The 17627-nt window shown below is 37.9% G+C and overlaps 1 protein-coding gene across 1 annotated transcript in view; it reads right to left on the bottom strand.

Moving 5' to 3' along the window:
• ADAMTS19 (ADAM metallopeptidase with thrombospondin type 1 motif 19) overlaps positions 1-17627 on the bottom strand; it is a 216734-nt gene that overhangs the window by 46788 nt on the left and 152319 nt on the right. Inside the window, exons 16-17 of the mRNA XM_059695332.1 lie at positions 12937-13017; positions 1083-1240 (exon numbers count right to left, since the gene is read on the bottom strand). Of these exons, the coding sequence (XP_059551315.1) occupies positions 1083-1240; positions 12937-13017 (239 nt within the window). The remainder of the gene's footprint in view (positions 1-1082; positions 1241-12936; positions 13018-17627) is intronic.

Genomic DNA, 17627 nt, shown 5'->3' with positions numbered 1-17627 from the left:
TGTTATTTTAAATGTGGTCCATAGACTTAGCAGTGGTGGCATTGCCTGCGAGCTGATTAGAAATGTATATCTCAGGTTCCTCTCCAGACCTACTGAATCAGACTGGACATTTGAACAAGAACCCGGGAGGATTTGCAGGCACATGAAAGTAGGAAAAGCAAATGGGCCGATACACAATTTGAACCTCTAGCGCCTAGATTGGCAACACAGATGTCTCCAATTGAAGAAAAATTCCACTTAAATTGTGTGGCGATATTAAATAATGTGGCATGCCACGCTCCAAATAAAGAGTCGGCTGATCGTGTTTTAAAGTTGTTTTTACGTGTGGACTTAAAGAGGTGTTGAAGTGTCTGAATTTTAGGCTTTGTCGCTAGGACAGAAAACACGCCAGCTGTGCCGTCAGCCCTCTGGCTCCTAAGCCATTAGCACTGACTGCAGAGATGAAGGTCAAAAAGGGCATTTTAACTTGCCATTGGGCGCAGGAACCACTGTCCTGCTTCTTTCACTTCAAACTCTGTCCTGCCTCAAGTCTAGTCTTTTATTACATGGTAAAAAAAACTTATCCCAAACATTCTAATTTCCAGAATTCTTTACAGGGATCAATTAACCTAGTAAGAAAACAGAACAGAGTAATTGTGAGCACTATTTGATATATGTACCCAATCCTTTCCCCAGAAACAGTGCCATTTTATCAAAGGCATTTCATAGAGATCAGACAAGGCCTATTTCAGGAATGTATACAGTGCTGGGATTTACCATATTACGGCTCTCTCTTCACAGACATCCACCCTGGTTAGTAAATGTATGCTTTTAGGAAAAAAAGGTTCTTCCTTGCCTGTAATTCACCTCTACTTTGAGTCTGTGGGGCCCTATAAAATTTTGTTCCTCTTATAATAATTTCCGTTTTTATATATCACAATGGAAAACACATTTTTAAAATCCCTAAAAAATCCACCTCTTAAATGACTTTAAATGTCTACCTGACATCTCATATTGTGAAAAAAGCTTAGAGAAGGCACGGTGGGGATGTCCTTCGCCACAGGGAGCTGATTAAGCAATGGTATCGACTTTTCCCCTCATACCAGGAGGTGCAAAGGTGATGTAGTAGGACCTTTGGCAGAGATCTTCTCCCAGAGGCCTCTTCTTATGTAATGAACAGTAGTTCCAGCTAAGGTGAAGGCTCCAGAGTGTTCGATCTTCCAGTCACTATTGATAGACTGTTTTCCAGTGTCTCGGAGAGCTATAAAGAGGTTCAAAAATATTATGAGAATTAATCAACAAGCAGCGTTAATCAATATCTACTTAACATGAGTTCATTGAAAGTATTTCATTCATTTCTAAACCAATGGGTCAACTTCCCGACTAAAACATGAGGCATGTCCTCACTGGGAAAGTTCGAAATCAGAGCAAACGCCACAAGCTCTCCTTTTCTCCTGAAACTGTCCCAACTGTGTGGCCATATTTGTCTTGACCTCCAACATCATTGGACATTTGGTGTCTGGAACCCTTACTTTGGTCCTTAGTCACTTATCTTTAATGTGTTATTATTTTAAGGCTCTGTGTATCTGTGTTGTCTGTGCAATGATACCACAAAGAATGTGAGGGCTGACAGGGCATCTTTTACACCCTCCATATTTCCCATGCTACTCCGGAAAGTGTGTCATTAAAGAAATGTCATTAAATAGCATGTTAACTAATGGATCAAAATGACAGGGTTAGCCCTGGCCAGATGGCTCAGTTGGTTGGAGCATCGTCCCATACAGTAAAAAGTTATGGATGCCATCCAAGTGAGGGTGCATGCAGGAGGCAACTGATCGTTTCTCTCTCATCAATGTCTCTCTCTTTCTCTTTTCCTCTCTCTCAAATCAACATAAAGCATATCCTTGGATGAGGATTTTTTAAAATGACAGGGTTATTTTCATTACAAGAAATTTCAAAAATAATATGTTGGTCTTAAAAACAGAACTCAAGGCCTTTTTACATGCCTAGTTTGTGATTTGCTGTGTACAAAAATGGGACATAAATGCTAATTCTCCCCCATACACAGCTACCCTTTGTATGGGATTTTACAGAATAACTTTGTTTACCTACATTCTTTTTCTCTATTTCTTTTTTGAACTAATCTCTGTTACTATTTAAATAAGATTTATGCCATGGAAGTGAGATGCCATGATTACCATTTTAAATTAAAGACTTTTTTTTTGCCAAATGATTTAATTTTTAAATTAAAAATTTTAGACTCTTCTATATAATTGAATTCTCTTTCAAAAGTCATTTACATGTTAATCAAAGACTTTTAGGTCATAATTCTATGAAAATATTTGTGTTTAAGCCAATAATCTTCCTAAATATTATTTAAGCTAATCTCTTATTGAATGTTTGAGGTTTTTCAAGTTTTTTGTATTGTAAATAATGCTCAGATAAATATACTGTACACTAGTTATGTGTACATCTGAATATTTCCTTTGGAAAGATTCCCAGATTTGGAATTACACAGCCAAATAAATTGCACACGAATAGATTTTGAAAAAAAATTTTAAATTGTTTTTCATAAAGGTTGCATCAATTTATGCTTCCATGACAGTGACTAGAACACCCATTTCTGAACACCTTCTTGGAAGCACCTTTCTCTCGCCAAGACATGGGTGAGGAGAAACTTTAGGAATTAAATTTTGAATAATCTGGATTTTTTTAAAAAAAACACTCTTGTTTCATTACTATGGAGGTTAAAGACATTTTTCATTTGCTTATTGTCATTTGCATTTTTTGATTTAAATTAATTAAATTGTTCACTATCTGTTAAGGTTTCTCTGGTCCATGAGTAATTTTTCTGGTACTTATATTCATACTATTATAAGCAATCTATTAATTATTTAATTTTCACCTCACCAATTTTAATTTCTAGATATGTTTTAGATCAAAATAAACATACAAATTTTCAGATTTATGAAAAAAAATCTATTATTTTTACCTTGAATTTTTAACTTGAAAATAAATATGTTGACAGAAAACTCTCAACACTGCAAATAATGGCTATTACACTCTACAAATGGATATAATTCAAATAATGCTAAAGTGATTACTTTACAAGGTAAAGTATTTCCTTATATTTCTCATAAAGTCTATTAAATATTGTGAGAAGTCTTTTTGGCCTAGATTTGTACTATGGCCAGTATAATTACATTCCCCCCATGGATTTTCATATATATTCAGGGCACAGTTATAATATTTTTTAAAAATCTCTAATAAAAATGCAGATATGCTGGTGTGGCTCAGAGGCTGAGAGTTGACCTATGAACCAGGAGGTCACAGTTACATTCCCAGGCAGGGCATATGCTGGGTTTGCAGGCTCAATACCCAGTAGGAGGCATGTAGGAGGCAGCTGATCAATGATTCTCTCTTATCATTGATGTTTCTCTCTCCCTCTCCCTTCCTCTCTGAAGTCAATTTTATATATATCTATAGATATCTATAGATATATATAAAGAAAAAGTAAAAAGGACAGAGTAGGAACCTGACACTATGGCCACATTGATTGCTTGGGTTTAAATCTAAGATCATAGTCTTTTAGATGTGTAACCTTGGAAAAGAAACGTAAACTCTATTCCTTTATTGTCTGATTTATAAAATTGGGAAATTAGTGGTATACACTTCACAGAGTTATTGTGAGGATTTATGTGTAATGGATATATTTAATGCACTGGTTCATACTAATCACTATACAAATGTGAAGCATCTTTTCTTAATTGAAATTCACTCAGAAAGTCTTTACTACTTCCTGTGTGACAGACTCTGTTTTAGCTACTGCAGATATGGTCATGAGCAAAATGATCCCTGCCTTCAAGAACTAACAATGGGCCCTAGCCAGTTTGGCTTAGTGGATAGAGTGTCGGCCTACAGACTGAAGGGTCCCAGGTTCAATTCCAGCCAAGGGCACATGCCTGAATTGTGGACTCGATAGCCAGAAGGGGGCGTGCAGGAGGCAACCGATCAGTGATTCTCTCTCATCATTGATGTTTCTATCTCTCTCTCCCTGTTCTTTCCTCTCTGAAATCAATAAAGAAATCCTACCTAATAAAGAGGTAATATGCAAATTGACCATTACTCCAACATACAAGATGGCCACCCCCATGTGGACACAAGATGGCCAGCAGGGGAGGGCAGTTGGGAGGAACCAGGCCTGCAGGGGAGGGCAGTTAGGGGTGACCGGGCCGGCAGAGGAGGGCAGCTGGGGGGCGGGGGGGACCAGGCCTGCAGGGGAGGACAGTTGGGGGCGACCAGGCCTGCAAGGGAGGGTAGCTAGGGGGGAACCAGGCCTGCAGGGGAGGGCAGTTGGGGGTGACCAGGCTGGCAGGAGAGGGCAGTTAGGGGTGACCAGGCCGGCAGGGGAGGGCAGTTGGGGACGACCAGGCCTGCAGGGGAGGGCAGTCGGACATCCCTCGAGGGGTCCCAGATTGGAGAGGGTGCATACTGGGCTGAGGGACACACACCCCCCTGCCCTGTGCATGAATTTTGTGCACCAGGCCTCTAGTATATATATAAAAGAACTTACAATGGAGATAGACAATATAAATGCATGCATGTGATAGAAATTAGTGACTGTGATAGGATAATGATGCCCCTCCCCAAAGAAATCCATGTCCTAAAGCAGTGGTCGGCAAACCGCAGCTTGCGAGCCACATGTGGCTCTTTGGCCTCGTGGCATGGGCCACAAAGTTTCAATCACACTGTACATGCACGCCCGCACGTGGTATTTTGTGGAAGAGCCACATTCAAGGGGCCAGTTTGCCGACCACTGTCCTAAAGGATAGGTATCATACAAAGCACAATGGGATGAAGTTAGAAATCAACATCAGAAGGAAAACTGGAATTCTATAAATGTATAGAAATGAAACAACATACTCAAACACCAATGTATCAAAGAAGAAATCATAGGGAAATTCAGAAATATCTTAAGACAAATAGAAATGAAAATGTAACATCCAGGAACTGCTGGGACACAGTGAAAGCAGTATGATTGGAGGAAATTAATAATCATAAACATTTACAGTAAGAAAATAAAAAGATCTCAAGTTAATAACCTAACTTTAGAACTTATGAAACTAGAAAACTACCCAGCAGAAAGAAAATAATAAAGATTAGAGCAGGAATACATGAAATAAAGAATAGAAAAATAATTGAGAAAATCAACAAAACCAGAAGTTGGTTCTTTGAAAAGATCAACAAATTCGACAAACCTTTAAGCTAGATGGACTAAATAATAAAAAAAGACAACTAAATAATCAGAAATGTGAGAACATTACAACTGATGTTACAGAAATACAAAGGACTATAAAAATACCATGAACAACTGTATACTAACAAATTGGATATGAAATGAACAGATTCCTATAAACAGAAAACCTACCAAGACTGAATCACAAAGAAACAGAAATCCTAAATATACCTATTAACTAGTAAGCAGACTGAATCAGTAATCAAAATATCCCAACCAAGGAAAGCCCTGGACTTTATGGCTTCATTAGTAAATTTTACCAAACATTTAAAGAAGAACTAACACCAATCCTTCAATTTTCCAAAGAACTGAAGTGGAGGGAAGATTTCCTAACTCATTCTACAAGGCCAGTATTTTTCTGATACCAACGCCAGACAAAAACAAAACAAACAGAAATGAAACAACAGACCAATTTCCCTAGTGAACATTGATGTAAAAATCCTCAACAAAATACTAGAAAACCAAATCCAGGAGCACAAAAAAGCATCCAAATCAGAAAGAAAGAAGTAAAATTATTTCTGTTCACTAATGATATGCTCTGATATGTAGAAAACCCTAAAGATTTTATATTTTAAAAAAAGCTGTCAGAACTAATAAATGAATTCAGCAAAGAAGCAGGATATAAAGTCAGTTGCATTTCTATACACTAACAATGAATACTCAGAAAATGAAATTAAGAAAACAATCCTATTGACAATAGCATCAAAAAAAAAAAAAAAACTTGGAAATTAACCAAGGAGGTGAAAGACTTATGCAATGAAAACTAAAAAACATTGTTGAAAGAAATTAAAGAAGACACAAATGGAAACCCATTCCAAGTCAATAGATTGTAAGACTTAATACTGTGAAAATGTTAATATTATCCAAAGTAACGTACAAATTCAATGCAATCCTTTTCAAAAGCTCAATGGCCTTTTTTTTTTTTTGCAGAAATTTAAAAAAGCTATCCTAAAATTCATATGGAATCTCAAGAGAGTCTAAATAGCCAAAACAATCTTGAAAAGGAGGAACAAAGCTGGAAACTCTCACTTCCTGATTTCAAAACTTACTAGAAAGCTACACTAATCAAAAACAGTGTGCTACTGGCATAAAAGCAGACATACAAACCAATGGAATAGAATACAGACCCCAGAAATAAACCATTGCCAAATGATATTTGACAATGGTGCCAAGATCATTCAGAGGAGAAAGGACAGTCTTTCATCCAGGGATGCTGGGAAAATTGAGTAACTACATACAGAACAATGAAGTTGGACCTTTAACTAACACCATATACAAAAATGAATTCAAAATGTATCAAAGATCTAAATGTAAGACCTAAAGCTATAAAACTCTTAGAAGAAAATATGAGACAAAAGCTTCATGACACTAAATTGGGCAGTGATTTCTTGGATATGGCACCAAAGGCACAGGTAATAAAAGAAAGGAGATGAATTAAACTTCATGAAAATTAAAAATAATTGCATATAAATAAACTTTTGTGCACCAAAAGACAATATTAACAGAATAAAAACCCAAAGAATGGGAGAAAATATTTGTAAATCAGATATCTGATAAGGGATTAATATCCAGAACATATAGAGAACTCCTAAAACTCATCATCATCAACAACAACAACAAAAACCACAAAACCTAATTTAAAAATGGGAAAAGGGCTAAAATAGACATTTCTCCAAATAATACATGCAAACGGCCAACAATTCTCAGCATATGTAATTATTGGAGAAATGTATATCAAAACCACCTTGAGATATCACCTCACACCCATTTAGGATGGCCACTATTAAAATAAACAGAAAACAACAAGCACTGGTGAGGATATAGAGAAACTAGAACCCATTGCATACTATTGGTGAAATGGAAAATGGTGTGTGGCAGTTTCTCAAAACAATTAAAAATAGAATTAGCATATGCCTCAGCAATTCTACTTCTGGGTATATGCTCAAAAGAATGAAAAGCAGGATCCTGAAGAAAGACTTGTACATCATGTTCATGGCAGCATTAGTTATAACATCTAAAACATAGAAGCAACCCAAGTATCCATGGATGAAGGAATGAATAAGCAAAATGTGATATATACAGAGAATGGAATATTATTCAGCCTTAAAAATGAAGGGAACTCTGACACCTGCTATAGCATGGATAAATTTTGAGGACACTCCTCTAAGTGATATGTCAGTCATAAAAGGACACTTCCTGTATGATTCCACATATATGAGGTATGTAGAGTGGCAAAATTCATTGAGATAGAAAACTTAATGGTGGTTAGCAGGGAATGAGAGGAGGGGGAATGGGAAGTTATCATTTAATGGATAGAGTTTTAGTTTTGCAAGGCAAAAAGACTTCAGGAGATGGATAGTGGTGGTGGTAGTTAACAAAGTGAATGTACTCAATGCCAGTGAACTGTATACTTAGCATAGAAAAGATGGTAAATTTTATTATTTTACCACAATTTTTTTAAAAAAGTGTTAGTGTGCCAGGGCGGTGTGGCTCAGGGGTTGAGTGTCATCCTATGAACCAGGAAGTCACAGTTCAATTCCCAGTCAAGGTACATGCCTGGATTGCAGGCTTGATCCCTAGTGGGAGGCATATAGGAAGCAGCTGATCAGTGATTCTCTCTCATTACTGATGTTCCTCTCTCTCTCTCTCTCTCTCTCTCTCTCTCTCTCTCTCTCTCTCTTCATCTCTGAAATCAATAAAAAAAATTCTTTTTTAAAAAAAATATATTTTATTGATTTTTTACAGAAAGGAAGGGAGAGGGATAGAGAGTTAGAAACATCGATGAGAGAGAAACATCGATCAGCTGCCTCCTGCACACTCCGTCCTGGGGATGTGCCTGCAACCAAGGTACATGCCCTTGACTGGAATCGAACCTGGGACTCTTGAGTCCGCAGGCTGACGCTCTATCCACTGAGCCAAACCGGTTAGGGCAAAACAATTCTTTAAAAAAGTGTTAGTGAAGGGAATAAAGTTACCTATGTCCGAATCCCTGGAACCTAGAATGCTACCTTACATGGCGCATAAACAAACTTTGCAGATATGATCAGGTTACAGGTCTTGAGATGGGGATATTATCCAAGTGGGCCTGAAATGCAATCAATGTGTATTCTTGTAAGAGATAGGAAGGGGGCGGTTTAAACACAGGAAAAGAAGAGAAGGCATTGACACTAGGGACACTAGGGAGGCAGATATTATCACAAGCAAAAGAATGCTGATAATTATCTGAAGCTAGAAGGGTCAAGGATATACCCTAATCTTCAGAGAGAGCATGGCTTTGCAGCCACCTTCAATATTGGTCCATTGAATCTAATTATGGCCTCCAGAACTGTGCGAGAATACATTTTGTTTTGATTTTTGAAACTTACAAGTTTGTGATAATTGTTACAGAAGTCATAAAATACTAATAGGGTGACATTTACTACAGTGGGGAAAACCAAAGGAGAAAGAGGTTTCAGCAGGGGATGGAAATAAAATTTTTGATTTATACTTTTTATTTCTGAGGTGGATAGGAGACATTTGATAATCTGCATCAAATAAACATGGAAAGCAATGGAGCTAGATGGGATTTCCTAGGGAGACAATATAGCAGGGCGGAGAGCGGGTGCCTGGCTTGAGCCCATAGTATAGAAACATTTGGAAAGCATGCAGAGGTTGAGAATCCTACAAAAGAAACCAGTAAGGATCCTAGAAGCCAAAAGAAGAAAGTATTTAATGAACTGAGGAAAGGTCAACAGTGTTTGATGCTATTTATTGGTCAAATATCATGTGACCATTGGGCTGTCAATATGGAAGGCATTTGCTGACCTTGACCAAGGCAGTTACTGTAGAGTGGAGACAGAAAAAAGCCTGGATTGGTTGAAGAGCCTGGGAAGTAAGGAATCAGAGAGAGCATGGAAATTTCCCATTTGTAAAACTAGCTTATGTATTTAGCCACATTTTCAGGTTCTTAAAAATCATAATACAAGAGAAACCAAGATGGCGGCATAAGTAAACACCTGAAATTGCTGTCTTGCACAACCACTTCAAAAATACAACTAAAAGACAAAACAGACATCATCCAGAACCACAGGAAGGCTGGCTGAGTGGAAATTCTACAACTAGAAGGAAAGAGAAAAGCACTCTGAGACTCACAGGAAGTACGGAAGTAAAGTGCAGAGGTACGGAGGCACGTGCGGAAAGGGCTGGCAACTGAGTATGCGGTTGTCTTTTTCAATCTGGAGGGAGACACATGCTCCTGCTCTGAACTCCAGTTTCAGGCTAGTCTCTGGGGACCCAGACTCATACACTCATACGGGGAGAAACTGGACTGTCTGGCAGCGGGAGGAACTCAAGGGCGGCTTTCTCTCAGAGGTGCTTGCAGCAATTACCACAGGACACTGAAACCCAGGATCTCTTAGGGCAGGGTTGAGGATCAGCCATAGCTGTTTGCTCTGCCCTGTTGATTTCCTGAGACCCCCGCCCCACCCAATCTGTGCACAGAGGCTTTTGCATAAGAATGACCTGGCCCTTTGCAATCTAAAATTACCTAACAAATTGCAGCTGGGTCAGAGAGATCCAGAACATCCAAAAGAAGGCCCAAGGCCCCACAGAAGCTTGCATTGCTTCACAGCTAGGCCTCATCTGGGCACCTCCAAATCCCAAACAAAGAAGAGGAATTTGCAGATCTCTCCTTAGCTCCTGCTGGATAGCCTCAAGTAGAGGCTAAATTAGCACCTCCTCAGAGATGCAAGTGCCAGTGTACCCAGTGGTCAGTGTGGGACAATCCAGATTACAACTCCTCAGATCCATGAGGGACACACTCAGGGGGCAGACTCAGTGAGCACCAAAGCCCCACTGAAGCAAGTCTTGCCCCTAAGGGTGTCTCTAGCACAGAAGTTCTCCTACTGCAGACACAGCTGATTCTCACAGCCAATTGGCCTGGAGGTCAATTCCTTACAGTGATACCAACTACAATCAAGGCTTAACTACAACAAGACTGTGCACACAGCCCACAAAGAAGTGCACCAAGAGTGTCCATCTCAGGTAATTGGGGAGGCTGAGCCTCTGGGCCCTATAGGACACCTAGCACAGAAAGCCGCTCTATCAACACAGGGAAGCAGCCAAAATGTGGAGACAAAGAAACAGGTCACAAATGACAGAAATTTGGAGGAAAGCAAACTAATGGATATAGAGTTCAAAACCACAGTTATAAGGTTTTTCAAGAATTTTCTAGAAACCGCCGATAAATTTAGTGAGACCCACAATAAATCTAGTAAGACCCTCAAGGATATGAAAAAGGACCAACTAGAAAGTAAGCATACACTGACTGAAATAAAGAATATTATACAGAGATCCAACAGCAGACTAGAGGATCGCAAGAATCAAGTCAAGGATTTGAAATACAAAGAAGCAAAAAACACCCAACCGGGAAAGCAAAAAGAGAAAAGAATCCAAAAATATCAAGATAGTGTAAGGAGCCTCTGGGACAACTTCAAGCGAACCAACATCTGAATTATAGGGGTACCAGAAGAAGAGAGAGAGCAAGATATTGAAAACCTATTTGAAGAAATAATGACAGAAAACTTCCCCTACCTGGTCAAAGAAATAGACTTACAAGTCAAGGAAGCGCAGAGAACCCCAAACAAAAGGAATCCAAAGAGGACCACACCAAGATACCTCATAATTTTAAAATGCCAAGAGCAAAAGACAAAGAGAGAATCTTAAAAGCAGCAAGAGAAAAACAGTTAGTTACCTACAGGAGTACCCATAAGATTGTCAGCTGATTTCTCAACAGAAACTATGCAGGCCAGAAGGGAGTGATAAGAAATATTCAAAGTGATGAATACCAAGAACCTATAACCAAGATTACTTTATCCAGCAAAGCTATCATTCAGAATTGAAGGTCAGATAAAGAGCTTCACAGATAAGAAAAAGTTAAAGGAGTTCATCACCACCAAACCAGTATTATATGAAATGCTGAAAGATATTCTTTAAGAAGAGGAAGAAGAAGAAAAAGGTAAAGATACAAATTATGAACAACGAATACACATCTATCAACAAGTGAATCTAAAAATCAAGTGATAAAAAATCTGATGAACAGAATAAACTGGTGAATATAATAGAACCAGAGGCATAGAAAGGGAGTGAACTGACAATTCTCGGGGGGAAAGGGGTGTGGGAGGTGCAGGAGGAGACTGGACAAAAATCATACACCTATGGATGAGGACAGTGAGGGGGTAAGGGCATAGGGTGGGGTGGGAACTGGGTGGAGGTAAGCTATGGGGGGAAAAAAGAGGAACAACTGTAATAATCTGAACAATAAAGATTTAATTTAAAAAAATCATAATACAATGTAATTTTGTAGAATTTGAGATAACTCCATTTGAGACATCTATATTCCTTTCCAGCTTGGGAAAACACACACACATATTCCCCAGTGTAATAGCCAAAGGTCTACTATTGAATGAATATTTTGAAATTGTCTAGTTTTCAGTGTCTCCAAAAACTGGTTATTAGAGCTTTAATCTGAATTTGGACATTTGGGATGATTTACTTGCATTTAAAATGCATTTTAAAATCATAGGTGGTAAAAACAAAATTTAAATATTAGTAAAAATAATCTGAGTGTGTCACATAACAAAGGATTTATTTTACTGTCCCCTTTCCTCAAACCTCCCTACTCTTAGAAAGCAAACCCTAATAAGAAAAATAATTCAATCTGAGTGTAGATAATTTTCAATATTGTAGAATACAAACAATCACATAATATTGGATTTTTTAAATCATGTACAAAGTGTTTCCCTATTAGGATACTTCTTATTTGAAAAAGAATAATGGGGACTTTTTTTTGTTAAGAAAAAATAGGCAGGCTTTTTAAAAAGATATTATAAATACAATGTTTAAATTTGGGGAGAATATTATGGTTTTTGTCAGACCTAATCATATTAGATTTCTCTACCTGTGATACCACGACTATAAAAGATCACTTCATATGACTTAGTTTGAAATTTGAACATACAAAGCAATATGTATTTTGACAATTTACTATTTTCTTTCATATATTTAAAAACCATTAAATAAAAATCATTTTTAATTGGCCTAATTAAAATAGCTCATAGAATTCTTTCCATAAGTAATAATTAAAAAGTTTAAATACTCTCTACATGGGTGAGGCAAAAAAAGAGCATTATTTCCCATTAAAATATTAAGTCCTTTCAGTATATAGAGATTTTTTTAAAGCATCCCACAAGATTTCCTAATTCAAAAGTAATCATTACACATACACACAGGAATATATGCACTTACTTATGCAAGTAATATAAATATGTGTATATGTGTGTGTGTATATGAAATAAATATATTTATGAAATGTTTTATACAAATGCATACCTATGAAATAAAACATACCCAAATCCTCCAATGATTGTGTTGTTGTTGGTTTTTTTTTAACATGAACTAACATGTGGAAGCAATTCACACCCCTCCCAAACATACAGACAACCAGATTGCTTTTGCTCCTGGGGAGTCCTTGAAAGAAACTTCTACTTGATATGACAACAGGTGCTTCCTGGGAAATCCACACATATAACTAGAAACAGATTGACATCCTCGTCATAATCGAACTCCCAGGGCAGGGAGCCGGCTCGTCCTTGGATGGGCTCTGTGTCTGTAACCCTGGTTACCTAAATAGCTGTGTGCTGGCTTCTCCTCCACCACTTTTATTCTTCGTGCTCCGGTGGGTATCACCAGCACTTCCACATAACCTGCAAGAGTTAATAAAGCATGAAGTAAATCTCAAGTTCTTAGGAGATCTCTTTTCTTAGTTGACTTGCCGTTTCATTTTTTTTGGTTTTGATTTTCGCTTTGATATTTCCATACCTATGGGAAGGAAAAACTTAAGTACAAAAGCTGTCATCATTTCAAATGGAGAAGATGTTCAGTCTACAGCACTATCAAGGGCAAATAGACAATTACATTTTATGTCAAACTCACTATATGAATGGTGAGAAGAGAAAAAGCACAATGGGGCGGGACGGCCCAGGTAGAAACACCGTGGATCTTAGAACAGAGCAAATAGCCCCAGATTCCGCTCAGGGACCTCATTTAAGTTAGAAAGTGCAGGGAAGAAGGAACTGCAGCTGGCAGGACACCAGGTCCCGGGAGTAGCTGAGCACCAACCTCGCCCAGAGGAGACTCACAAAGGGTTGTGAAACTGGGGATCAAGACAAGTAGGTGTAAGGCCACACCAAGCAATCTAGTGTCATCTAGGAAGGTGTCCGACAGCTAGAAACAAAACACAATGAGCTCTTTTTCAGGAAAGGTTTTCAGCAGAATTTTAGGAATATAAAGTTTGAAGTGAAATAAGATAAGATAATGTGGGATAGAAGAGAGAATGTGCAGAAAAGGTAAAAATCAAGACTTCATTTAATAAAGAATAGTATAGATAATTTTTTAGCTTTAAACTTATATTCACTCATATGTGGAATTTAATGAACAAAATAAACTGATGAACAAAATAGATCCAAAGACTGACATGGAACAGACTGACAAATCTCAGAGGAAAGGCGGAGATGGGGATGGAACGGGTGGGGAGAGATTAACTAAAGAACTTATATGCATCCGTGCACAGCCCATGGACACAGACAATACTGTGGTGAAAACCTGAGGGGGGGCGTGGGTTCAAGTTCGAGGGGGCGGTTAATTGGGAAAAGAGGGGACATCTGTAATACTTTCAACAATAAAGATAAATTTAAAAATAAATAGATACATAAATTTATTGCAATATTTAATATTTTTCTTAGTATATTTGTGTAGCTTCATATATCTGGTAGAAGTCTAATTTCAAAGTTAACCTCAGAGTTGTCTGCTGTTGATTAATTATTCAAATTCCTGAAAGTGTTTCTTGTATTTGGTATATATTGAAAGGTAGCATATGCCCCACCTGGTGGCAGTAGCTGGAATTATGTTTTTTAGAATCATAATTTCCATTAGCTAACGCTATTTACTCAATCTAACCATTGCTAGTAACACCAAACCACACAGGCACTATCTTTTTGTTACATGAACAAATAGATAGCAGTGAAAATAGAAACAAATGCTTACTGCCTATCTGTACACAGAAGTAAGGTAGGAAGGTCTCTGCACTCAACTGAATAGGAAAGATAAGGCAGAAATACCTTATATAAATATAAGTTAAATAAAACTTCAAAAATTAAGTTTAAAAGATCATATGCAAAATGTTATGGTTAACTCCCTGCTAAAGGAGTTTAAACTGCCCCCTCCTCTCTGATCACATCACCACTCAAAAGGTTTGCTGCTATTTTTAACTCACAAAAGTGGGATTTACTTTTTATTTTTCCCTTGTAAATGGTGAGATACATTACTCATGTTTGAGAAACACTGACTTCAGCCGGAATCACTATGACTCAGAGGAGAAAACAATTTTTATAGTCAAGGAAAGCTTCACAAAGAAGTAGATGAAATATCTTTGAAGAACAGATAGGATATGGGTAGATATAGAAAAAGGAATTCAAAAAAAGGAAAAAGGAGTTCACTGTATGTAAAGAAAAGTAAAGGAGTTCAGCCAGTGTGGCTCAGTGGTTGAGCATTTACCCATGCACTATGAGGTCGCAGGTTCCATTCCTGGTCAGGGCACATTTCGGGGTTTCTGGCTCGATCCCCAGTAGAGGGTGTGCAGGAGGCAGCCAAACAATGATGTTTCTCTCTTATTGGTTTTCTGTCTCTCTCTCTCTCCCTCTTCCTTCCTCTCTCTATAAAAAAAATCAATAGAACATATTTTTTAAACTACTACTTAAAAAAAAAGTAAAGGAGCAAGTGGTAACCTTAGGAACACATGAATAAAATAATTCTGACAGAATAAGAGAGTTTTAAAGTATGCCCTGGGCACTGAATTTTTCAATTTGCAGCGACTGAATATTCTATAGCAAGCAACTTGGTAATGAGATACTGGTTAGAGGCTTTATCTTTGGTAATCAGATACTGGCTTGAAAGGCTTTATCAGACAGCAGGATGCAGGAGACCCAGCAATGCAGTTGTGGATAACAGTGTCAGAAGTGTAATGTAAAAACCCAAGAATGGTAGAGGCCAAGGTAGTAATTTCCGAAGGCATTTGAAGGGGAAAAAAAGAATTCTGAACTTGAGAACCAAGTGGGAAAGTGGGAAAACAAACACTCAACTCAATGCTTTATTCTTACTTATGTGAGAATGGGGCCATTGCTTACAAGTCGGTGGACATCAACTTGTGGTAAGAATCATAAACTCAGCTTTGGAATTTGTATTTAACAAAATGGTGTAACACACTAGTAAAAACATCCAGTAAGAACTCTGACCATGTGGAACTCCAGAAAAAGGTCAGACAACTGAAGTCCCTTTGGGAGGCATTTTTGCAGAGATAATCATTTAAGCCATGAAAGTAAGTGGAGAAAATTGAGAGAGAAGTCAAGAACTCCACATGGTGACAGTCATAGTAGGGCTTTTTTAAAATACTCACACAAGGATGTGGGTTTTTTTATTGATTTCAGAGTGAGAGAGGGAGGAGGGAGAAACATAGATGTGAGAGAGAGACACTGATTGGCCGCCTCCCGCATGCACCCCGTCTGGGGATGGAACCTGAAAGCCAGGAATTAAGCCCACAACCCTTCGGGTACATGGGATGACGCTCCAACCGACAGAACCACTGGCAAGAGATGTTTTTATGTTTGTTTGGTTTTTAATGGAAAAATCTGTGTGTGTGTTTTTTAATTTTTATATATTGATTTTTAGAGAGAGACAAAGAGAGAAACATTGATTTGTTATTGCACTTATTTATGCATTCCTTGTTTGACTTTTGCATGTACCCTGATCAGGGATTGGGGATCGAACCCGCAACCTTGGCATCTGGGGAATGATACTCTAACCTACTGACAGAGGTTAAAAATAAATCAGGAAAGAATATAGAGAAGGAATAATCTTGAGAAGGAGGAGATCTGGCTATTTTGGATTAGAATATCTCAAGAAGAGTGGTTGGTCAATTGCATCATAAATTGTAGCAACATCGAAGAGAAAAGTGATAAAGGAGATTGGGCCCGGATGTCACAATCAAGAGATGACTGTTCATCTCTCAGGACATGAATTCAGCTATGTGTCTGGAGATGCTAAACATCAGGATGCTTAAAAAAAAGACTGGGTAGCAGCAAGTGGAGGCAGTAACTGGGTTTAGCAGTAAAGGCAAAGGTATGTTGTAAATTAGGACAACAGTTATAGCTAAGTTTACAGTTATATCCAGAGCAATTTTCTGTTATTTGATTGGAATGGGCTGGAGGATAGGTGAGTTAAATTGAGTTTAAAGAGAGGAAGAAAAATATTAAGCAAAGACATTTGAAAAAAGATAGCTAATGACTGGGGGCCTAGATATTTTTCAGTAAATAAGCCATTTAGCACAATTGAGAATGTACATTTTTTAAAAATATATATTTTATTGATTTTTTACAGAGAGGAAGGGAGAGGGATAGAGAGTTAGAAACATTGATCAGCTGCCTCCTGTACACCTCCTACTGGGGATGTGCCCGCAATCAAGGTTTATGCCCTTGACCAGAATCAAACCTGGGACCCTTCAGTCCACAGGCTGACACTCTATTCACTGAGCCAAATCGGTTAGGATGAGATTGTACATTTTTTAAAGAAGTGAATATGAGAGTGGCTACCACTGAGCTTAGAAGTTGAAACAATGCTTGTGACAACGTTGTTATAAATTGTGTCCTCATGTTGTGACAACTTGCTTTTTACATAGGAAAATCCCATCCTATTTTATAGCCAGAGATCCATTATTAATCAGCCATCTTAAAATTCCAATACCTATCATTATTTTCATGGTAAGTAACAATGAAAAATGCCATATTTTGAGCAACACTATGTGCTAGTCACTATTATGGGTAATTTACATAAATTACTACATTTAATCATAATGATAACATCCAAGGTACCATTGTTTTAATATTACATTTCTCACATAATAGATGAGAAAATAAATTTAGGCAGAAAAAAAAAGTCTGTATGAGGCCTTAATTATATTATGGGCTTCATCCCTTTTTCAAGGGATGCATTGAAGTGTTCCCTGAATCGCCTCCACCTCCTAGCACTAACAACCATATTCAGTAATCAGCTGACCCAAGCTTTTAACTCAGATCTGTCTGATTCCACTGTGCACTTCCAGCTATGACCCACTGCTACTATTTTATAAAATAGAATATATGGCACTATGACACTCCTACTCTCCTGGCAAACACACAAACAAACGGTCTAAGAGCTGTGTTCCTTACACAGAATCGGTATCATTAGCTCTTACACTAAGAACACATTTTATGCCCATTTCTTC

Source organism: Myotis daubentonii, chromosome 5, assembly GCF_963259705.1.
Source record: "Myotis daubentonii chromosome 5, mMyoDau2.1, whole genome shotgun sequence".
Taxonomy (NCBI): Eukaryota; Metazoa; Chordata; class Mammalia; order Chiroptera; family Vespertilionidae; genus Myotis; species Myotis daubentonii.
The sequence above is the reverse complement of the archived record's forward strand: the minus strand, read 5'-3'. Positions and strand labels throughout refer to the sequence as shown.